This window comes from Gekko japonicus, unplaced genomic scaffold (genome assembly GCF_001447785.1).
Source record: "Gekko japonicus isolate JY-2015 unplaced genomic scaffold, Gekko_japonicus_V1.1 scaffold2108, whole genome shotgun sequence".
NCBI classification, from domain to species: Eukaryota; Metazoa; Chordata; class Lepidosauria; order Squamata; family Gekkonidae; genus Gekko; species Gekko japonicus.
In genome coordinates this window covers 122,416-144,068 of record NW_015163667.1, presented here as the reverse complement: position 1 = coordinate 144,068, position 21,653 = coordinate 122,416, and the positions used below count along the sequence as shown (strand labels likewise).

The window sequence follows — 21,653 nt, the reverse complement described above, 5'->3', positions numbered from 1 at the left end:
ATGCATCTCCCTTAATTTTTCTCCAATTCTCTAGGTACTGTGGTGTTTGCTTTTGCTTCTGAAAAGCAGCTCCCTTTATTTTTCTCCAATTCTCGTGTATCCTTTGATTAGGTGCAGTTGTATAAGTGTATTTTAGTATCTCAGTAATGTTAAAAATGTCTATGCAGTATGAAAAGTCCCTGAACAGAATGCATAATGCAAAGATCTATGAGATGTGCAAAACTACCTTTATTTTCTGCTAAATTCTAGGAAGCATGTAGGCCTGCATTTGCTTCCTATAATTCCAGCAGTCATCGGACTCATTTGATTAAAGATAGCTGCATTCAGATTTTAAATGGAACAGTAATAGAATAAGCGTATCTTCTATCAGTGGAGCAGTTCTGTTGCAGCAGAGTGACATTAATATATGAAATCTGATGATAGCAGTAAACCAAAGCTGTCTAGACCAAAATTGCAAAAAGGAGAAGCAAGCATAAATGAGTTGGAAAATTCTTCATCAATAACAGTAAACAAGTAACTAAACATCCTGGTGCCAGGCTTCAAATTGAAAAGTAAACATTTATAAGTACTGGGTTCTGCACTGCTATTACTGATCTTTGAGTAGCAATCTTTAATCTTACAGGTACAATCTTCTCAGACTTTACAGTAACACATACTGGGGGCCAACCAATGGTGAATGAAGAAAATGTCCACTACACATTCTCTTCCCAATATGTGCAGTGAACAGGGGTGGCATTTGTATGTATTGTCATGTGTGCACAGCTTTGGTGTATGTGAACTGACCACTGGCTTTTTCAGGGGTTATGCTGATATGTACTAAGGTAAATATGGATTTTGTTTGTGTGACCACATATATCAGCAGGATCATGGGTAGTGTATGTTCTTATTATGTGTGGTTGGTGGGCTCCCAGTATCATTACTCAAACATCTGAAAAGGACTGTAGTTTTTCCTGTTGTTGTGAATTTAAAAAATATGCACAGATACTGAAGGTGAGTGATGCTGAAGCATTATGAAAGAGCAATCTAATGTTCAAGGTTTGGGGGTTTTTTTGCATTTTGTCTGTACAACATCCAGGTTAGGGCTGCCAACCTCCAGGTGGTGGCTGGAGATCCCCTGCCCATCACAACTGATCTCCAGGTTACAGAGATCAGTTCCCCTGAAGAAAACGGCTGTTTTGGAAGGTGGACTCAATGGCCTTACACCCCACTGAGGTCCCGCCTCTTCCCAAACCCCGCTGCCCCCAGGTTCCATCCCCAAAATCTCCAGGTGTTTCCTGACCCAGAACTAACCCTAATCCAGGTAGAGCAGAAGACTGTACAAGCAATGCAAGTGAAGTTTGGGGGGGGGGAGCACTAACTAAGAGTGGGAGTATTCCATTGAGGGAGAAGGAATAATCTTTTTGAAACTTGAGAAAAGGAGAAAAAGAAGAAAAATACGGGAGGGGAGAACTGCCAGGCATTCTGTAAAAGCTGAGCTGGACCTCTGAGCACAGAAATAAAATTATTGGAAAAGCTTCACTTTTCACTTAAATAAAAAGTTTTGTGTAACCTCTGCGTTTCAGACAACAGATAAAGGCAAAGGTACAAGGCTTTTCTCCAGTGGTCCTGGGAGTGGGGCAGTCCTTACTCTTGGGGAATAGGCTCCTCCTCTGGAACAGGGTTGGTTTCCTCAGATCAATCCAGGAAGGGGAGGGGTCTGTCCCCTGGGAACATCCCAGTCTTACCGGCCCTGCTGCTTGAGCAGGACGTGTTTCACAAGCACTCTGTAGAGTGCAGCGATCCAGGAATGAGAAGAAGAGAGGGGAAAGGGGAAAAGAAGAGGGGAAAAGACCCTCCCTCTTTATTATTTTGAGCCTAAGTCGGCGGCAGACTGCAAAGGAAGCCAACGGCACTGGAGATCCCCAGCAGCCAAGGCTGGGTATGCAGACTCCTGCTGGGCCCAGCCTATGGCTGGAGGTCCCCTCCCCAACCAACACACATCAGGGGAAGTGGTTGAGTTTGCAAGGAGAACAGGGTGATGCCACAGACTCGGCAATCTCTCCAGTCTCAGAGGACCCAGCGTGTGGAGGAACAGACAAACCGGGAGCCTCTAGCCCTCAACAGAATCATGGTAAGCCCTAACAGGGCAAAAAACTAGACTGGAGGCGAAGGAGGGCAGGGTCGTAGACTGGGGGAAAACCCCAAGCAAACCCCCAAGCTATTCAGGGAGGAAGAAGGGGAAGTTGATTTCTGGGGCTTCCAACCTCCCCAACCTGGGACAGGCTAGAGTGGATTAAAGCGGCCCCCCCCCTTTCCCCTTCAGGGAGAGAGTTCCCATGGAACAGACAGGGAGCTAAAAGGCCCAGGGAAGGCCATAGAAGGGCGGGAAAAATGGCAGTGGTCATCTTGGTTACCTGGACCCTCATGGCAGACTTACTTTCACTTTCACTCCCAGGCAAGCAAATGGAAAATGACTGCCAGTCAGACCTGCCAATTCTCTGTGCTGAGACCTGGATAGCCCAAGCTAGTTTGATCTGTGGAGATCTCAGAAGCTAAGCAGAGTCAGCCCTGGTTAGTACTTGGATGGGAGACCACCAAGGAAGTCCAGGGTCGCTATGTTGAGGCAGGCAAGTGCAGCAGCCCTGGCCTGGATGGCCCAGGCTAGCCTGGTTTGATCTTGGAAGTTAAGCAGGGTCAGCCCTGGTTGGCTCTCCACTTGTGACTGTCTGTTGCCTTGAAAACCATACAGGGCTGCTGCTTTATAGCACTTCCACCACCTCCACTGTTTGCCAGAGAGAGGCTATAACAGATTTGGGGGGAGGTACACTTAGCTATTCAGATCTATTCAGATCATAAGCTTCAGAGTCCCCGCAAGACTATATGTAGAACCAGGAAACAGCGGCAGCAAGGATAGTCCAGGATAGCCTGAGCTCATCAAATAAACACGGTCACCCCTGGTCAGTATTTGGATGGGAGACCACCAAACAGTACCAGAGGCATGACACAGAGGCAGGCAAGGCAAACCATCTCTGGACATCTCCTGCTTTGAAAACCCGAAGGGGTCACCATAAGTGGGCTGTGACTTCATGGCTGCAAAAAGTCCAGGAAGGACTCAGACTCCACAGTTCCATCCTCAGATAGGGTAGAATGGGAATGGTCAGAGGAAGGAGAGGAAGTAGTACCAACAGTACAGTCCTGGCTATTCCCTCAAGAGCTGTACATGAGATTACTTTCCAAGTACTTAGAATTGCCTCCAGACCTAAGGAAAACAATGATCTTGACCCAGAACGTCCAGTGGAATCTGGCCAGATGATGTACAAACTGGCAGTATCACAAACAGGGCCCAGGCTCAACCGCGCTTGTTAGATCTCAGAAGTTTAGCAGGGTTAGACCTGGTTAGTACTTGGATGGGAGACAACCAAGGAAGTCCAGAGTTGCTATGCTGAGGCAGGCAACAGCAAGCCTCCTCTGCTTCTCTAACTGCCCGCAGCCTTTTATAGTAGGATGCAGAGTGGGAACACCCTTCCAATCTAAAAGCTAACCATCAGATGTTTTTTCCAAGCTTTATTCCCTGATACCGGAGGCTACCAAGAGACTCAAGGTGCCAATGGTGGACGAACCCAGGACTAGGTTAAACTCCAACTCGGTCCTACCTATGGATGCAGATAGGCTGCCCAAGACCCCAGCGATAGGGGATTTGAGCAAGTCTTACGAAATACTTCGAAGTCTCAGCCTGCTCCATCAGGATGTCAACAGCAGGCTCAGTGTTTGCCAGGGCAGCACATTCTTGGGCATCAGGACTAGCCTCAGCTGATAGTGGAGTCCCAAAAGAAATTAAAGATGAGCTTAAGAAGATTGCCCTAACGACAGTGATTGTGACAGATACGTCACCGGACATCCTGCAGCAGCTAGCTAGAGCTATGACATGCAGTGTAGCAGCCAGAAGGAACACATGGCTCAGCATTGGGATGGGGACTCTGCGGCACAGGCTAAAGTGATGGCAGTTCCTTTCGAGGGTATAAGCCTTTTTCGAGACAGACTTGACAGACATCTTATTGAAGATAAAGACATGTTGTACGTTCAAAAACAAAAACAAAAAAGCCCCTTGTCAGTCTTGTCGTGACTCCAACAGGATATCATGCCCAGAGCCAAAGAAGAATAGGGATGCCAGGAAAATCTTGGACCCAAAAGGGCTAAACAACTGCATCAGGACTCAAATGTTCAGGATGAAATCTTGTGACAGATGTTTAAGTAAAGGATTTCCTGGCATTCATTGATCTATAGGAGGACTATTTACAGGTCCCAATTCGAGAGGCTCACTGAAGGTTCCTACACTTTGTATATGATGGGAAACACTTTCAGTACCAGTGCTGCCTTTCGGCCTGGAGTCATTCCCAAGGTGGTTCACCAAAATCATGGTGGCCATTGTAACACATATGGGACTTCAGGGAGTGTTGCTGTCACCATTTCTAGGCGACATCCTTGTCAAAGCCCCTTCTTACCAGCAGAGTGGGGAAGCATCAGAGATGGCGGTGATTTTTTTTTTGAGGGACCATGCCTTCGTGGTCAACATGGAGAAGGGCAATCTAAATGCTTCTCAATCATGGGCATACCTAGGGGTTCAGATAGGCACTTGGGAGAGACAACACAACATACAACTTCTGACCATAGGCAGGCTGAAAAAACACAAGATAGAGGAGATGGTACTGGCCAAGCTTCTGAGCATGATGGTGTCAAGCCATGAAGTGCTTCAATGGTCAAGGTTCCATGTCCAACCTCTCCAGATGTTTTCTCTTACCTTACCAGGATGTGGTGGCATCAGCTGCAGTGGTGGCTGGAACAATTTTGTTTCCAATGGGTATCCCCGATCTGAAATCTAAAGAGGGTGGTGATGGCAATTCCCTATTTATACAAATGTTGAACTCAATAACATTATAGTCACTGTTCCAAAGTGGTACAATCACTTTTACATCTCTCACCAGCTCTTGGGCATTACTTAGGACCAAATCCAGGATCGCCTCTCCCCTGGTAGGTTCTGTGACCATCTGTTCCATAGCACAGTCATTGAGAATGTCTACAAACTCAATCTCTTTTTCCCGACTAGAACACATATTGACCCAATCAATGTGTGGGTAGTTCAAATCACCTATTACGACAGTTTTTTTTTTTTTTGTCTAGCCACTATCTTTAATTTATTCATCATTTTATAATCCTCCTCTATCTTTTGATCTGGTGGGCGATAACAAACTCCCAGTGTTAAGTTTCCTTTTGGGCCGACTGTTTCAACCCATAGCATTTCTAGAAATGAATCCAGTTCTCTTACCCTCTCAATGTATGTGTACCCGCTCTTGCCTATCAGAGCCACCCCAACCTCCAACCCTCCCCCCCATCCTTCCCCCCCCATCCTTTTGATATAATATATAACTGAAAATCACCGTATCCTACTGATTTTCTTCATCCCATGGCTTATCCTGTTTTATTATCAATAAAATATCTGGTTGAATCTATTCATACAAGTACCAGTTCATTCAGCTCAATCTTAATGTTACATAAATTATCAACCTTTTCCAGGATCAGTTGCCAAAATTCCCTTACCGCTTAGAGCATTCCCACCAAAGATGTGCATAATGTCCCCTTATTCTTTTACAATGCCAACACCAATTTCATTCCCTTAATCATATACGATAATTGAGCAGGTGTCCTATACCATTTCAAGATAAATTTCATTTCCAATTCTTTAAATTTTTCTATGTTTATTTCCAGTACTCCCCATATTGATACTTGGTTTAGTCGAAATTGGTCTTATTTTGTTATGGTGAAGATTACTGTCGGCACTATGCAACCATACTCTTGAGAAAGCTTACAATAATTTTGTTACAACTTGGTTTCCACTAATGCAATTTCTGTCTGAACAGGATATCATTCTGAACAATCCAATTTACAAAGATACAATCTTTTTCTAGTTCTTTCTTGGCCTCCCATCTTTCTTTCCTTTGTTGAAGCTTGAATGTTTTGATGGTTTAATTGTACTCAGATGGGCTAGCACGTTGTTTGTTTTCGTATGGAACTTACATGTATTGTCTTGTTCTGCTTGGTATTTTTTTTAAAAAAATGCATCCCACCATGTGATGAGTCATGCATCAAAAATACTTACATTAACTTCCTCAAGTCCACAATTAGAGAAATTCATAACATATGAATTGTTATTGCATCTCATTAGAACGTATTCTAAATGCATTGGTGCTACATTCCTTATGCATTCCTGGTTATGGAAACATACTCCTTATATCTCCTCTGACCAGAAACAGTATCGGTTATTAAGAGAAATATCACAAGTTCATATTGAACATAGTTGTTCATATTGCAGCTTTGATTTTTAACATTTGAGGTGTATGTTTACATTTACACTTTCCTTGGAGACACATTAGTTCCACTGTGTACTATTTCTGTGATTCAAAATATTGTGAGCAGAGAAGTCTATAGGGCTATCTGTGGCTTCAGTATGTGACCAACAATAGCTTAAGTACGTGTCCTGTTTTAGTCACTTGAACAGAGCTTAAAATCTCTGAGTGTTTACTGACAATTGTTGTTTTCTGTTACATAGGCAGCTATAGTAACAGTAAGAATAATAATGTTTATAGTAGCATTAGATTCTGTGTTGGGTCTAAAATTGGTAGGTTTGTCTACAAGTTATAATGTCCTTACTTTTGTTGTGTTTTCATTTTCTTTTTAATAGTTCAGTGAGTTTGTATAATTTTATGGCTATTCATTCCTATACTTGTTCCAAATGTGTTTTGTGTGAGCCACCTTGAAACCTTATACAGATGTGGAGGGAGGTGGATTATAAATAGCTTAGTAAATAAAATGGTTTAAATCACTTCACATACCTCATGTTGTTGTAATGCAACAATGCTGTAATGTTTGCCTAAGACCTTGGACTTAAGACACTATGAGCTAAATTAGACAGGATATGCAGGATACTCAATTTAAGTTAATGTAATTCTGTATCAGAATTTACAGTGCAATCAGAGATAATCTAGTGGAAGCCTATTCATTTCAGTGTGTTTAGGCTGGTGTAACTCTGCAAAGGATTGCACTGTAAGTGATCCAGATAGAACCTTTGGCCCCTCCTGTTGAATGATATATGTGCATCTGTATAAAGAGTTCCTCAGAAAGTTAGCACATTGGCCTGACTCAATGGAATGTCAAATATGAGCTCTGGAATCTGAACTATGTTTTAGCAGTTCACTATTCTCTCACTGCTGAAGTGGTAAGAACTGTTTTTACACTTTAAAAAGATATAATAAAACTGAGCTGGCCCTAAGCTATCTTCTGAAATGTTTGCATAAATCGAGAGGAATTTCTAGGTAATTGGCAACACTATTGGTAGCATGCATATTTAAAGCATGCACACTGTATTTTTGTATATATAACTTGAACAGCTTCTGCGGAAATCCTAACTACCATGGCTACTGAGATTTCTGTCTTCATACCAGATGGAATATCTGCAGGTAAAAATTGTTAGAGGGGAATTAGTCAAATGAACCTTTGTGCATGCTGAGTTATAAAAAGAGCTTATGTTGCTAGGCATCCAAACAATGGCACATGGGGGGGGGGTTTACTTTGTATGAACTAAAACTGTATGTGGAGTTCAGAATAACGTTTTGCCACCCCAGTCGGAAGAATAGGACACATAGGTTGGGATAACTAAAGGGTAACTTTGTCATTGCCAATGGCAATGACAAATAATGAAGCAGAACAGGCCAAGCCAGGGGTCACCCTTGGACCTCTTCTTGCAATGAATAGGGCAAGCCACCTTGCCCCTGGTGTGAGCCATCAATTGATGGCTGGCACCCAGTCAGCATAGCAAGCAGGTTACCACCCTGGAGCTCCAGCCCCCCAAGCCATACAACTTGAGAGAAGGACCTACCCACGGGATCCCACAGGCAGTCCACATTCCCAGTCAGGAGCCACACAACTCACCAGCTGGTCCTGACAGACCCCTTGCCCCCAAATGGGGCAAAAATGGTGCTCACCATTCCGTTGTACCTTACCAAAGACTCTTTCTTGCCACCACCAAGGCCAAGCCTCTGCTTAGGTCCTTGCACCCACTGGCCACCTTAAACTTGACCATAGCCGGTGGCACAGGTCTGCAATGAAAATACTGTTGCCCCTTTTAGAAAGATGAATGACATCCACCATATACAGGTCACAGCATTCTGCCCATATGCTAGGGTGAGGCAAGTAAATTCCCAATTCTACACTAAGTCTGAACTATCCTTAAAATCTGGATGTTACCTTAATCCTGTATCACATATAAATCTTATTTTTACTAAATATCTTAAATACTTAATGGAGTAGTAATTAAAGAGCTTTAAACTGTAATCAATATCAGCATCACCTTTTATGTAATATTCAGATAAATTTTTAAAAATCAATAAATTTAACTGTTCCCGTAATATGAGTAATAGGCTTGCCATTTCTGCTGAAATTCTTTCAGTGGTCTATTATTTATATAGTTTTGCCATTGTTGTGTACTCAGCCGATTTTTCTGTTAGTTTCTATTGTAGAATATTCTTCTGTCTTCCATTTCATTGCAAATGTAACAACTGTCAACATGTATCTGAGTAGGTCTTGTGAAGTTCTTTCTATTTTGCCTGACAGAATTCCCAACAGCACTGTCTCTGGTTTCATTGGAAATTTTGTTATAAAAATATATTGAATTTCCTCATGCATATTTTTCCAGTATCTTTTCATCTCAATGCAAGTCCACCACATATGATAAAATGTGCCTTCTGCTTCTTTTCATTTTCAACAAGACCCCTTGTAATTCTTATCCATCTTTTCAATACCTTTTGGAGTGATGTACCACCAGTAAAACATCTTATACCAGTTTTCTCTTAGAGTTTAGCTGGCTGTGAATCTAATATCCTTAGTCCATAGGTTTTCCCAGTGTTGAAACTGAATTACCACACCAACATTTTGCATCCATTTAATCATGCATGGTTTAACCTGTTCATCTACAGCAGGGGTGTCAAACATATGGCTCGCAGGCCAGATTCGGCCCATACAGGGTTCTTATCCGGTCTGCCTCCTCTCAGCTGGTGCGCCTCCTCCAACAGCAGGGGGGCCCAGCAGTTATACTCCCTTACCTCCATTCCCTGGCTCCTTTTATTTCCTGCCTCAAACCCCACCTCCTCTGTCTCTCCCCAGCCTCCTGGTCCTGCCTGTCAAGCTGGCCCCACCTTTCCTGTACTGGCCACCCCAAGATCAGCTGCAAAGCCCTGCCCTGCATTGGCCTTGTGGCAGCGTGGGGCTGCCCCTCTCATACCTGCTTCAGTTGGGAGTATGGGGTGGCATTGGCTGCTCAGATGCAGATGTTCTGCATTGTGGTCACTTTGAGGGAGGCCTCAGACAGCCACCCCATCTCACCCTTCAGACCTGTCAGACCTGTTCCCCTTGTGTTCTGTGGTGGCTGCCAAGGGACCCTGCCTGTTTGTTTCTTGCAACAGGGGGTAGTAGATCCTGCTACCTCCTCTGGCTTTCCCACCTCTGCTGGTTCCTGTGTTGGCCCAAGTAAGCTGGCCCTACTCCCTCCCCTGCTTTGGCTTGCAATCGAAGTTAAGGCTGCAGGGGACTCGCTGATGTGGGGTCTGGGAGGCACATCTCCCAGACAGACAGAGGTTCTGTATTATGTATACTGCCCAGCACTGAGGAGTACTGGGCAGTGGAAGTGGGAGGAAGTGGGAGGGTGGGCATCAGGGTTTAAGGAAATAACACACAGTTCGGGGGGGGGTGCTCTGCCCCTTCGAGCCAGGCTTGCAGGCCCCCTGGTCTTTCTCAGTTCTGGGAGCCTTAATGCTGTGATGCCAAGCATGAGCACCTTCTTGTCCCAGCTGCTTGTAATCTTCTGGGGGTGAGGTGGGGAGAGAGAAGTGGCTGCTTCGGCTGGTAAACAAGCGGGAGGAGCCACAGCCACTTCAAGTTCTGTTTTGCAAGGAGAGGAAGTGAGCTGTGCAGCCGGTCCCCTCGGCAGGTGAGCCAGGTGTCCTGGGGCTTGCACAGAGCACTGCCCAGCCCCCTGTCCACTCACCATACTACTGCATCACACCATCATGCCTGCTGGAGAGGAGGCAACAGCAAAACATTTGCCTCCTGACCTGGGGAAAGGAGCCCAGACAAACTGTGCTGCTATATACACTTCCCTTGCTTGGCCCATCTGGTCCTCCGCCGTGAAAGGGAGGGAGGGAAGAGGGCTGGTTGGATTGGCTGGCTGCTCCAGGGATGCCCCAGGAGACTTCTCCAGAGCTGGATCTTGCACCCCCCCCCTCTCTAGGCAGCCTGTTCCCCAGTTGGAATCCACCTCCCCCTGGCTGTTTTATGGGCGCTCTGACTAGGATACCAACTCCATTGGGAACTTCCTGAATATTGGAGGGGGAGTCAAATGCAAGGGAGTCTGCTCTCGAAAGTAGCCATTTCTTCCAGGGTGATGCTCTGTATGCTTGGGGGGGGGGACAGTGGGAGGTCTTCTCGAGTTCTGGCCCTGCTGGTGGACCTCCTGAGGGCAACTGGGCTTTGGCCACTGTGTGACACAGAGTGTTGGGCTGGATGGGCTTCTCTCAGCTTCTCTTATGTTTTAACCCAGTGTGCTGCAACAGTGCAAAAAAAAAGGCAAACTCTTAAATTAGGGATGATTAGGAAAGGGATTGAGAATAAAACATCTGAAATGCCCCTGCACAGATTTATGGGGTGGCCTCATTTGGAATACTGTGTAGACTTAGGGGAACTGATTTGCTGCTGTGTGAGACAGGATCCTGGACTAAGTGGACCACTGGTCTGAGCCAGCAGGGCTCTGCTTATGCTCTTATATTTAAAGCATGTTTGTGTTTTGACTTTAAAACATTATATACTTGATTGGGTTTCCTGTGTCCTTTAAAAACATTATATATACATGGCCCGGCCGGACAAAATGATATTTATGTCAGATCCGGCCCTCATGACAAATGAGTTCGACACCCCTGGTCTACAGAAGATTATTGCATGGATGCAGGCAGGGTCATGAGCTTTTTACTCAAACTCCAATACAACGGACGACTTCTGTGCGAACAGATTGGCCCTGTCTGGCAATCAAACTGGATGCTGTGAACCTGCTCTACTGAGCATCTCTGCAACAGTTTTCTCTTTTCTACTCAGCATTTTGTTATTTTTGCCTGTCTTGATATCCTTCATCTTCCCTTCTATAGGATTCTATAGGATTGTAAGAGCCTCAAAGCCAGGTGGAGGCCCAGGTCCATCAGAGGAAGCCTGCTGTACCTCAGAGTCTGTAAAGGCTGATTCAGCAGGGACTGAGCGGAAGAATCAGCTGACCCTCAATGTATGGCTATGATGGTGGCAGCAGCTCTGCTTGACCTTGGAGACCATCTGCACAGCCACAGTGTCAAAGATTCTGGACTCACACTTTTATTGCCTGCATTTAAACCCCACATTCAACGCAGATTAGAAGTACAGTTTGGGAAGAAGTAGTAGAAGGGTCAACAGTGACAGTTGGCTTACATGCCAATAAAGGTGACTGACTGACTGAAAGTTGGCTGCAGAGCACATCAAGCTGTGGATATCTGTTGTCTTTTCCTCAATATCTAGGCCCACCAAGGGCCCATGTGAGTCACTGCAGAATCATTTTTGGTGGGAAAAGGGGTGACTGGGAGGCACCAAGATGGGGTTAGGGCAGGATTGGCTACCCCTCCCCTCCAAAGAGTTGCAATCCACCAAGATTATGGATTCCATCTCCTGTCCTACTAGCCACCTGAGAGGCAATAAGGAAGATAGATCCTGCCTCCCAGATACCCTGGGGAAGGATGCTCAAGTTAGCTTCCTCTCCTTGATCAGGGGAGAAATGGCTAAAGAGATGGAAGCCATTGTTTCTAAAACCCTTGCAGGTCTATAGGCTTGGGGGGGGGTCTCAAAAGGAGGCATAGAAAACACCTCATTCTCAATCCAAGTCTTGTTCCAAATCCCAGCAAGGGGTGTGTAGAAACCAGGATGAATCTGATTCCAGTTTTCCCTCCCATGGCAGTTCTTCATCCCCTGCCACGTCAATAATAGGACAAATGGGATAAAGGTGGCTATCAAACACACAGCTTAAGTAGGCAGGAGTGTTTCAGGTACTCCTTCCCTTTCTGGGACTCTAGATCTATGGTCTCACAGAATTCAGGATCTTTCTTCCAGAGGGAAGAAGAATTATCTGATGAGGAGCCAATATGTACCTCCACTCTAACCTGACCATTTCCCTCAGAACTGTTTCTAAAATGCTACCTAAACTCCTAAGAATTCTGGAAATTCCAGAGAACTACCAGTCACATTCAGAACAGGCTGATCCCTAACCGTCTGGCTCCAGTAGGGCCTTCCTACAAGGGGCAAAAGAACCTTGGGTTTGCCCTTCCCCTCTATTTTCAACAAGCTAGTAAAATCAGAGTGGAATGCCTAAAGCAAACCAACAACAATGGTCTAAGTTTTATTCCCTAAAACCTTCAGCATGCAATATGCTCAAATTGCTGACTGTGGATGCCCCTGTGGCAGACCTGGACTAATCCTTGGTCATTCAGGACAATTCAGATGGTTTCTGGTGCTAAGAAAGAGTTTTGTGGACGAAGAGCTTCCTTGGCTATCTGTTTGTTTGCACGAGCAATCTGTCTGTGGGTGGGAGACCTAGCAATGACATCCTCAAAGGTTCCTAAGGAGCTGAAGGATGAATTTAAAAAGGTCTCCCTAGCAACAGTCTTCATTGACTTTGTCCAGTTGTCAGCCAGAGCCACAACCTCAAATATCATGGCGGGTTGTAAATATAATAAATAAATAAATAAATACATGGTTTAGGTACCGGGGGGTGGATGCCACAGTTCACACCAGATTGGCTAGTGCTCCCTGTGCAGAGAACAAGCTTTTTGGATAAACACTTGATGGAATCCAATCTCCCGACTAGGAAAAGGGAAGGAAGGAAGGAACCACCAAAAGTCCCAGTCCTTTCACAACAAGCCTGAATTGTTCACTGGTTCTACAAGAGTTTTAAGCTGCAGGGGCAACAGTCTAGAACTGGCGCCATGTTCAACAAGAACTCCAATCCCTTCAAGCCCTGAGGAAAGAAAGAGCCATCACCATGATGCCGTTATGACTGACTCTGGGAATGTAGGCCAGCTCCAGTGATTTTTCCAGCTCTACTGAAGATCTCTGAGGGATATACCTTGAAATTCCTGAAAAACCCAAGAGATCAGTTTGTTCAGGTCCAAAAAACAGGTGATTGTCAGAGGAATGAAGATGTGTGGATATCAGAATATAATCTGCTGTAGGTTTATTTGGGGAAGAGGGGACCGAACATGGCAAGAGCTCCATACTGAGTCAAACAAAGAAACAAAAACTGGAGGTCCTTCAACTTCTCTGGGGAACCTTGTTTCTTGCCTAGTTCAGTCCACAGAGTCAGTGCCTTGTTGCCTTCTGAGAGCCTGAATAGTAGAAGCGTGTTGAACTGGACTCTTCAGAGGTCTAGTCACGGGATAGGAGTCATTTTCAAGGGTTAGTTCAGGACAGATGAAGAATCAAAGGAAGATGAAGGACTAATAATGGCTGATAAGAGCAAAGCCCCATGAATCCTGGCAGCTTTTGTATGACACCTAGGGTTGCCAGGTCCTACTTTGTCGCTGGTAGTAGGCTTGGGGGAGGCATTCCCGGAGGGGAGAGCTATGTCCCCGACACGATGACATCATGTTGAGGATGCAACCCCTTGGAAGGCTCCGGTGACGCCTGCTTGCAAATTTTTTTTAAAGGGAATTAAATGGTTTTTGCAAGCAGCTGCCACACAAGTCTGAACTCCAAGTGGCGTATTTGCTGCTTGAAATTCAGGTGCAGGTGGTCCCCATTTGCAAAATAATAAAAAAAACCCCACTTAAACGGAACCTTCCCTTTATGTTTTTTTCTTGTTTTTGCAAGTGGGCCGGGTGCAACACACATCTGAACTCCAAGTGACGAATTCACTGCTTGGAATTCAGACACAGGCGGGCCCCATTTCCAAAAGTACCATTTAAAAGGAACCTTCCCTTCAAATGGTTTTTGCAAGTGGGGCAGGGTACCGTGCATGCCTGAACTTCAAGCAGTGAATTTGCTGCTTGAAATTCAGGCACGGGCGGCCTCCACTTGCAAAAAAAAAAACCTATTTAAAAGGAATGTTCCCTTTATTTTTATTTATTTTTTTTGTAAGCAAGGGCTGCTCGCTCCTGTTTAGTTGTGCGGCCAGTGGCTGCCCCTCCCTTTCTGCAAGATTTAAAGGGCCATTCAGCTGATTGCCAGGCTACGTGCTCCCACCAATCAGCTGGAGGGCCCTTTAAATCTCACAGGAAGGGAGGGAGAGGGGTTGCCACTGGTGGTCACTGTTGGGGGTGAAGTTTCCACTGTTGGGGTTGGGGCTAAATCAGGGGATCCCCCTGCCCCCACCTGCGGACTGGCAAGCCTAATGACACAACAAAGGCCTCTTCTGTGATTCAGCTACTTTTCAGATTGAGAGAGAAGGCTGGAATGGTGGGGAAGCAGAGGGAAGGAGCCTTCTCAAAGAGCTTGAAGGAGATCTGGTGTCCTGCCCCCTGGTTCACCAGGCTGACTGTTGGACGAGAAAGACCTAACAGTGCTCCCAGGTGTAAGTTCTGCTGGAGGGCTGAGCAGGAAGAAGTCATATCAAGGGCTATGGAGAACAGGAGCTTCTGGTGATAAAATGTCACCATGCTTAGCTTAATGTGAAAAAGTATACTGAAAAAGAATAATCTTTTTCTGTGTTTCTTCTGTACTACTGTGTAATGATGTAATGGTTGCATGCCTATACACCGTGTAGCAAAAGCTGAATCCTTCTTCCAGTGTAAGGAGACTTCTTCCAATGGAAGTTTGTGGTGTTTTCATTCTGTTGGACTAGGATCTGAGAAAATTGGGTTTGAATCCTCAGTCTGCTATTTTAGCTCTCTGTGTGACCTTTGGCCACACTCACAGTCTAACCTATCTCATAGATAGGGTTGCTAGACTTCCAGTGGTGACTGGAGATCTTCTGCTATTACAACTGACCTCCGGGCAGTAGAGATCAGTTCACATTAGGGTTGCCAAGTGTATCTTCGCCGGGAGCGGGGGGCTCCCGGCCAGCGTCTTGTGCGTGCGCGTGCGCGCGTGCCCCGCACGCACATCACCCGGAAGTGACGGGAGGACGCCGGGCATGCTGGGGGCGGGGCCATGGCCATACAAGGGAAAACCATAGAGTTTTCCCTTGTATGGCCGTGGCCCCGCCCCCAGTGTGCCCAGCGTGCCCACGTCATTTCCTGGTGACACGCACGTGGGGGTGGGGTTCCCCCCGGGGCCTGATTCCGTGGCGGCGGAAATCGGGCCTCCAAAGCGGGGGTTTACCCGCCCCCACTTGGCAGCCCTAGTTCACATGGAGAAAATGTATGCTTTGGATTGTAAACTCCATTGCTTTATACCCTACTGAAGTCCCTTCCCTCCCCAAACCCCGCTCTCCTTGGGCGCCTCCCCAAACATTTCTAGGTATTTCCCAACACAGAGTTGGCAACCCTACTCATAGGGTTCTAGTGAGGATAAAAGGAGGGAAAGGGAATAATAAGTTGTGTTGGGTCCCCATTAGGGAGAATATTACCACTTGTTCCCCTTTGATGGCTGGGTTTCTTTGGGTGATCTCATTTATATTGTTTTAATCTGAATGTAAGATGCCCTGGGCTATTGGAAGAGTCTAGAAATGTTTTAATTAGTCAAGTACTTTCTTGATTTAGCCTTTTGCCCAAGAAGCCTTAGTATTTCACTCACCTCACCCATTGTATATTAGAATTTTCTTACAGTAGATTAGAATTTGATTACATCCTTGGTTCATCCTTAACATATCATAGCACTTGCCATGATGAGCTAAAGAATGAGTGAAGAAAGTATATTTTGTTACTCTGCAAAAGTCAGCTCTTTCATGCTCATGTTTCCTAGAGAAGAAGAGGAGATTGGATTTATACCCCACCCTTCACTACCCAAAGGAGTCTCAGAGCGGCTTATAAACTCCTTTCCCTTCCCCTCCCCACAACAGACACCCTGTGAGGTAGGTGGGGCTGAGAGAGCTCTGACAAAAACTGCCCTTTTTCAAGAACAGCTGTGCCAGAACTATGGCTTGCCCAAGGTCATCCAGCCAGGTACAAGTGGAGGAGTGGGGAATCAAACCCGGTTCTCCCAGATTAGAGTCCGCGCACTTAACCACTACACCAAACTGGCTCTCAGGTTTGTTACCCACCGTTTACTAGGCAACAGTAATGACAAAAATTTGAATTGAGTTATATATTATGTAAAGAAGAATTGTTAAAATGAATGCTAGTATGATCATTTTCAGACTCCACTGTTGAACTTTTCTTTGTCTTTTATGTGCAAGAATTGTTTCCATTTTCTGAGATTCTTGTAAATGCCACAGATATGCTAACTGTTCCCTGAGGTTGTTCTGCATATTTAAATTTTTGTTGTGTTGTAATATACTGAAAAATTCAGTATACCTGTAAAATCCTCCTTCTGTGTTTATTTAGTGCCTCAGCACCCAATAATTCTTGTGTATCTAGAAGACAGATATAAAACTACCTACTTAACTAAAAGACATTTATATAATGCACACACTCATATGCATCATGTGTCATATACTATAACATATTATAATTAGATCTTATGGGATCTTATTTGTAAAACACATATGCATTTATTGGCACCTATCTGGTCTTAAATGTTGAAATCCAGGGGCTGTGTAAAAGATGTTCAACTTTATATTAAATAGTAATGCACTGCGTAACTTTCTACATTTTCTTTAAAATGTTTTGTTTTGTGATAATTCTTGTTAATAAACACAGGAAGAAAATATAATTTGAAATGTGCAGGTTGATAATATCACTTCACTCAGTTTTAATGGGAATTGAGGTAATCATATAACTTCTTCTGAAGTTTAGGAATGGAAGTGAATGTGCAAAAAATTATATCAAACTCTGAATTATTATATTTTTGAAACTGTATTTGACCAAAAGGCTGGAAGGTAGCACCCCACAAATTAGGACTTTGCCCCTCCCCCAAAAAAACGGATAGATATCCTTTGGATTGCTCTCTTATGTTTTTAGTTCTTTCTTTATTGTACATTTGCCATAATCATGCTGAAAGGCACTAGCAATGTGTTTCATTTAACAACTACAAAATTATGTTCTTCTAAAATAAAGGTAACAGTAACTTATTTTATTATACCATTTATAGAATAGCAGCAATTTTTTTTTTTCTGGCTAGTTCTCCAGATTTTCACTTATCATTCACAAGGAAAAATGCATGCAGTTTCTCTTTTTATTATTCATCTGACTTTCCAGTTGTAGATTGTCTGCTATGACATGACTGGCTGAAATAGATTTCCTGTAGTGCATTCAGTGACTATGGTACCTGTTGCTGGTTCTTTTTTCCAGGTCAATTGGCTGCAGGTACATGTGAAATTGTTACTTTGGACAGAGATAGCAGTCAGCCTCGAAGGACTATAGCCCGACAAACAGCTCGGTGTGCATGTAAAAAGGGACAGATTGCCGGTACAACAAGAGCGAGGCCAGCCTGTGTCGATGGTAAGAGACGAAAGATCATTTAACTCAATATCCACCAACACAGAACTGATTATCAAGCACATTGTTTGTTCATATTGTAGAGGTGTTGAATCAAATATTTATATATGCATCAGCCAAGACAATGTGTTGATACAAGGATTATGGTTGACATTCTTGCAAACATTATCATCTGAAAAACTGTATGTTTCTGGGTAAATCCACTCACTTGGCTTTCTGGTGTGAAGCTTTTATTTTACACTAGGTAATGGTTGAAAAATGTTTGATCATTTCTGGACGGTTGCATATCTGCACATTGTTTGGTGTGTTAGTTCCATGCCAGTAGACATTATGGCATCCAGACGGCACATTGGAACACTGATGTATGTTTGCTGTGCCAGAATCTACACTGGATTGGTAGTGGTTTAAGAAATGGGATTTTCTGGTGTGCTGTCTTTTTTGTTTTAGGATCTATATTTTGTTTCGGGATCTTTCTTACTGCTTTTTTCAAGCATCAGGACTTAGCTGTTTGGGTAAAGCCTTGTGTGCATTGCTGAAGTAACACTTTCCATCTTAATTTGGATCATAGCCAGTTGTGACCACTACTGCATGAAAGTTAATGTGGTTGAGGGAAGAAAAAACACTCTAGTGATGTTATTAGAATGGAGCTGTTGTGTTGCACCTTATATTTCTGCTGTCCCTTCCCTCATTAAAACCGTCATCCTGGATGATTCACTGCAGATGCAGTGTGTTGCCTGCAGCTTGCAAAAATGCTGATGCAGAGGAAGGATGAAAATATTTCACTTTGAAATCATTTTTATGTCTCAAATGAGCTACTCTGTTCCAACTAAGACACCAGCAGTACAGTCAGTGTAAGCCTTCTGATGAAAACTTGGTAGCAAACATTCTTACTGCAATTAACAGGAATAAAAAGGGGTTCTGGTTATAAATAGATGGCTTTAAAGATGACAATTTCTTGTTTAAGCTTTGCAGAGAACAACAAAAATGGATGCTTCTGTACAGACAATAAATTAAGATTTCTTTTGGAAAAAAATGACTCATACTTCAGCCCATTAAAATAAATTGCTGAGACTTCACTACCATTTCATCAGCATTTGATCTCTCCCACTGACTATCAAAGAAGACAGCACAAAGGGGATTTCACTGCCTACCCACTAAAGCTAAATATAAAACATCACATCCATTCTACTTTTGTGTTTTGCCTTCTCTCCTTGCTAGTATTGTAAAATCTGTTCGCTCTTTCATTTTCCTCCATTGTAGTTTGCCATGGTATGTTGAGTGTATCTTTTCTTTATGTTTGCTTAGGTTATGTTTGCTTAGTCGTAGTTCCAAAATAAGGATCCTAAAATTTGCAACACCATTTGGTTGTGTGGTATGCTAAACTGGCATTTTGTTGTTGTTCAGTCGCACAGTCGAGTCCGACTCTTTGCGACCCCATGGACCAGATCATGCCAGGCCTTCCTGTCTTCCACCGTCCTCTGAAGTTGGCTCAATTTCATGTCCGTTGCATCTGTGACACTGTCTAACCATCTCATCCTTTGCCGTCCCCGTCTTCTTTGACCTTCAATCTTTCCCAGCATCAGGGTCTTCTCCAGTGAGTGCTCCCTTCTCATTTGGTGGCCAAAGTATTTGAGCTTCAGTTTCATTATCTGGCCTTCCAGGGAACAGTCAGGGTTGATTACTTTTAGGATTGACTGATTTGATCTTCTTGCAGTCCAAGGGACTCTCAAGAGTCTTCTCCAGCACCATAGTTCAAAAGAATCTATTCTTCGGTGCTCGGCCTTCCTTATAGTCCAACTCTCACAGCCAAAATGACTACTGGGAATACCATTGCTTTGACCATGCGGACTTTTGTTGGCAGGGTGAAACTGGCATATATGGTTGCATTTACTTGATCTGAAAATGTAGGTGTCAGCTTTTTGCAAATTCATTATGCTCTTAAGATTTTTGATCAAGTGGTGTAGAAATAATCAGTGTTCAATTAAACCTTGTTCTTAGGGCTGCCAAGTGGGGGCGGGGGGCGAGTAAACCCCCGCTTTGGAGGCCCGATTTCTGCCACTGCGAAATCGGGCCCTGGGGGGAACTCTGCCCCGGCGTGCGCGTCACCTGGAAGTGACGCAGGCATGCTGGGCACGCTGGGGGTGGGGCCACGGCCATACAAGGGAAAACCCTATGGATTTCCCTTGTATGGCCATCGCCCCACCCCCAGCGTGCCCAGCGTGCCTGTGTCACTTCCGGGTGATGTGCATGCAGCAGCGCATGCATGCACACCCGACGCTGGCCGGGAGCCCCCCGCTCCCGGCGAAGAATCACTTGGCAACCCTACTTGTTCTAGATTTATGCAGCTCATTCATCATTTACCTATGAAACTTCAAGCTATTCTCATTCTTTTTCAACTGTATATCGTTGTTAAAGCATTATTTTTATCACACATTGTTGCTTCTTACTTACTAACACCCTAATTTCAGTCAGTTGAATTTGGAAGTCAATAGGACTTTCTTCCAAATGTGTTTAGGACTATGGGCAAGTTAATTGTGGCCCCGGTCACACGGAGAATTTGCCACGTGAAAGGCACAAATGCTGGGTGGATTTTCAGGGCGCAATCACACCGCAATATCTGGGAAGTGTAGTGCACCCGTGGCCAACCCGTGGCACACTGCCGAAGATGCTCAGTTAAAAAGTACCTGCAAAGATCTACTAGCAAATGGTTTGCCATGGGCTGCAGACAAGCTCGTTCAGTGTGATCGCACCGGCGCACGCCTATTCCCTCTGGCCGTCCTCTTTGCAGCGCACACCAAAGGACAAAACCCCTGTGTGCCACCATCGCATCTGATCGCATAATGGTTGATCAGAATGCGACGGCGCAAATAGCCACGCCTCCCCCCCACGTTTTCCGGCACGTGTGGCCGGGGCCTGTGAGTATATATTCATTTCTTTGATACCCATTTCTAAGTAATAGGGTATATCATCACTAAATAACCTCATCTTCCCCAGGCTTTCAGTGATTCCCAGTATGGCACCAATGGGCACCATCCATGTATTTCCTGGTACCTGTTTGCTGCTCAGTTCTTGAGGAATCATATCCAAAGGGTGTTGAGTACAACAGAAAAAATAAATGGGAGCTTGCTTCCTACCCACTTACTGGCTGCCAAAAAGTTGAGCTCATTCAATTGAGGCGTGTCACAACCAATGTTTCCTCTAAGCTGTGGAGTCTTGTGAGCAAACATTCTACTTTGTAAGCTTCTGGTATTAAAGTTGTGAGCAAGTGATTTGGCTACTGCATAAATTAGTTTGCTCTGGAGCCATCCTCTCTGAGCTAAGACAGAAATGTGTGAGCTGGAGGTTAAAAAACTGTGACCTAGCTCACACTAACTCAGCTTAAAGGGAACACTGGTCACAGCTGTACACTCTCATCTTGACTATAGACTTGGATGTCCTTATGTCTTCAGACTTCGGACTCCCCCTGTGCAAGGAGCAAACCCTTCTCTGTCTTTCACAACTGAAACAAAAGAATATTTCTTTGCCAAAACACAGAACTGATCTCAGCTTTTTTCTACCTCCTTGGAGCAGGAGGTACTTTAGAAAAGCACAGGAGCGTCACCTTTCCATCTTCTGGAAGCATTCATTTGGAAGCAGCTGCTTCCTTTACAGAAAGACTGTTGGCTTTGAACTTTCCTACATTTTCTGATTATCTGTGCCCCTTGTGTCCAGCATTGTGTTACTGGTCCTGCTCTTTATCAGTCATTTTGTAGTGGTACCACCTACTCCTTTTCAAAATTCCAAGTGTGCTTGCAAGCTGAATAAAGTTGGGAAACCATGGAATAGAACAACACATTGAACTATGCATGCATTTTGGACAGGGGTCCCCAACCTTCTGGCACACAAGGGCTGCATTAGAGTGTCCAATGACTAAAAAGGGCCACATCTTAAATCAAAATGTAACAAAATTATTAACCTACCTATTTAAATCAAAAGTAAATATTCAGAGATCAATGAAGAAATGTTAACTTGAACACAATCCATTTTAGA

At 44.4% G+C, this 21,653-nt stretch overlaps 1 protein-coding gene across 1 annotated transcript in view; it reads left to right on the top strand.

Moving 5' to 3' along the window:
• The window catches only part of LOC107107437 (protein FAM19A5-like), a 350,127-nt gene extending 331,183 nt beyond the window's left edge, over positions 1 to 18,944 (top strand). Inside the window, exons 2-4 of the mRNA XM_015407739.1 lie at positions 17,478 to 17,627; positions 18,072 to 18,136; positions 18,930 to 18,944. Of these exons, the coding sequence (XP_015263225.1) occupies positions 17,478 to 17,627; positions 18,072 to 18,136; positions 18,930 to 18,944 (230 nt within the window). The remainder of the gene's footprint in view (positions 1 to 17,477; positions 17,628 to 18,071; positions 18,137 to 18,929) is intronic.
• The last annotated feature ends 2,709 nt before the right edge of the window (positions 18,945 to 21,653 follow it).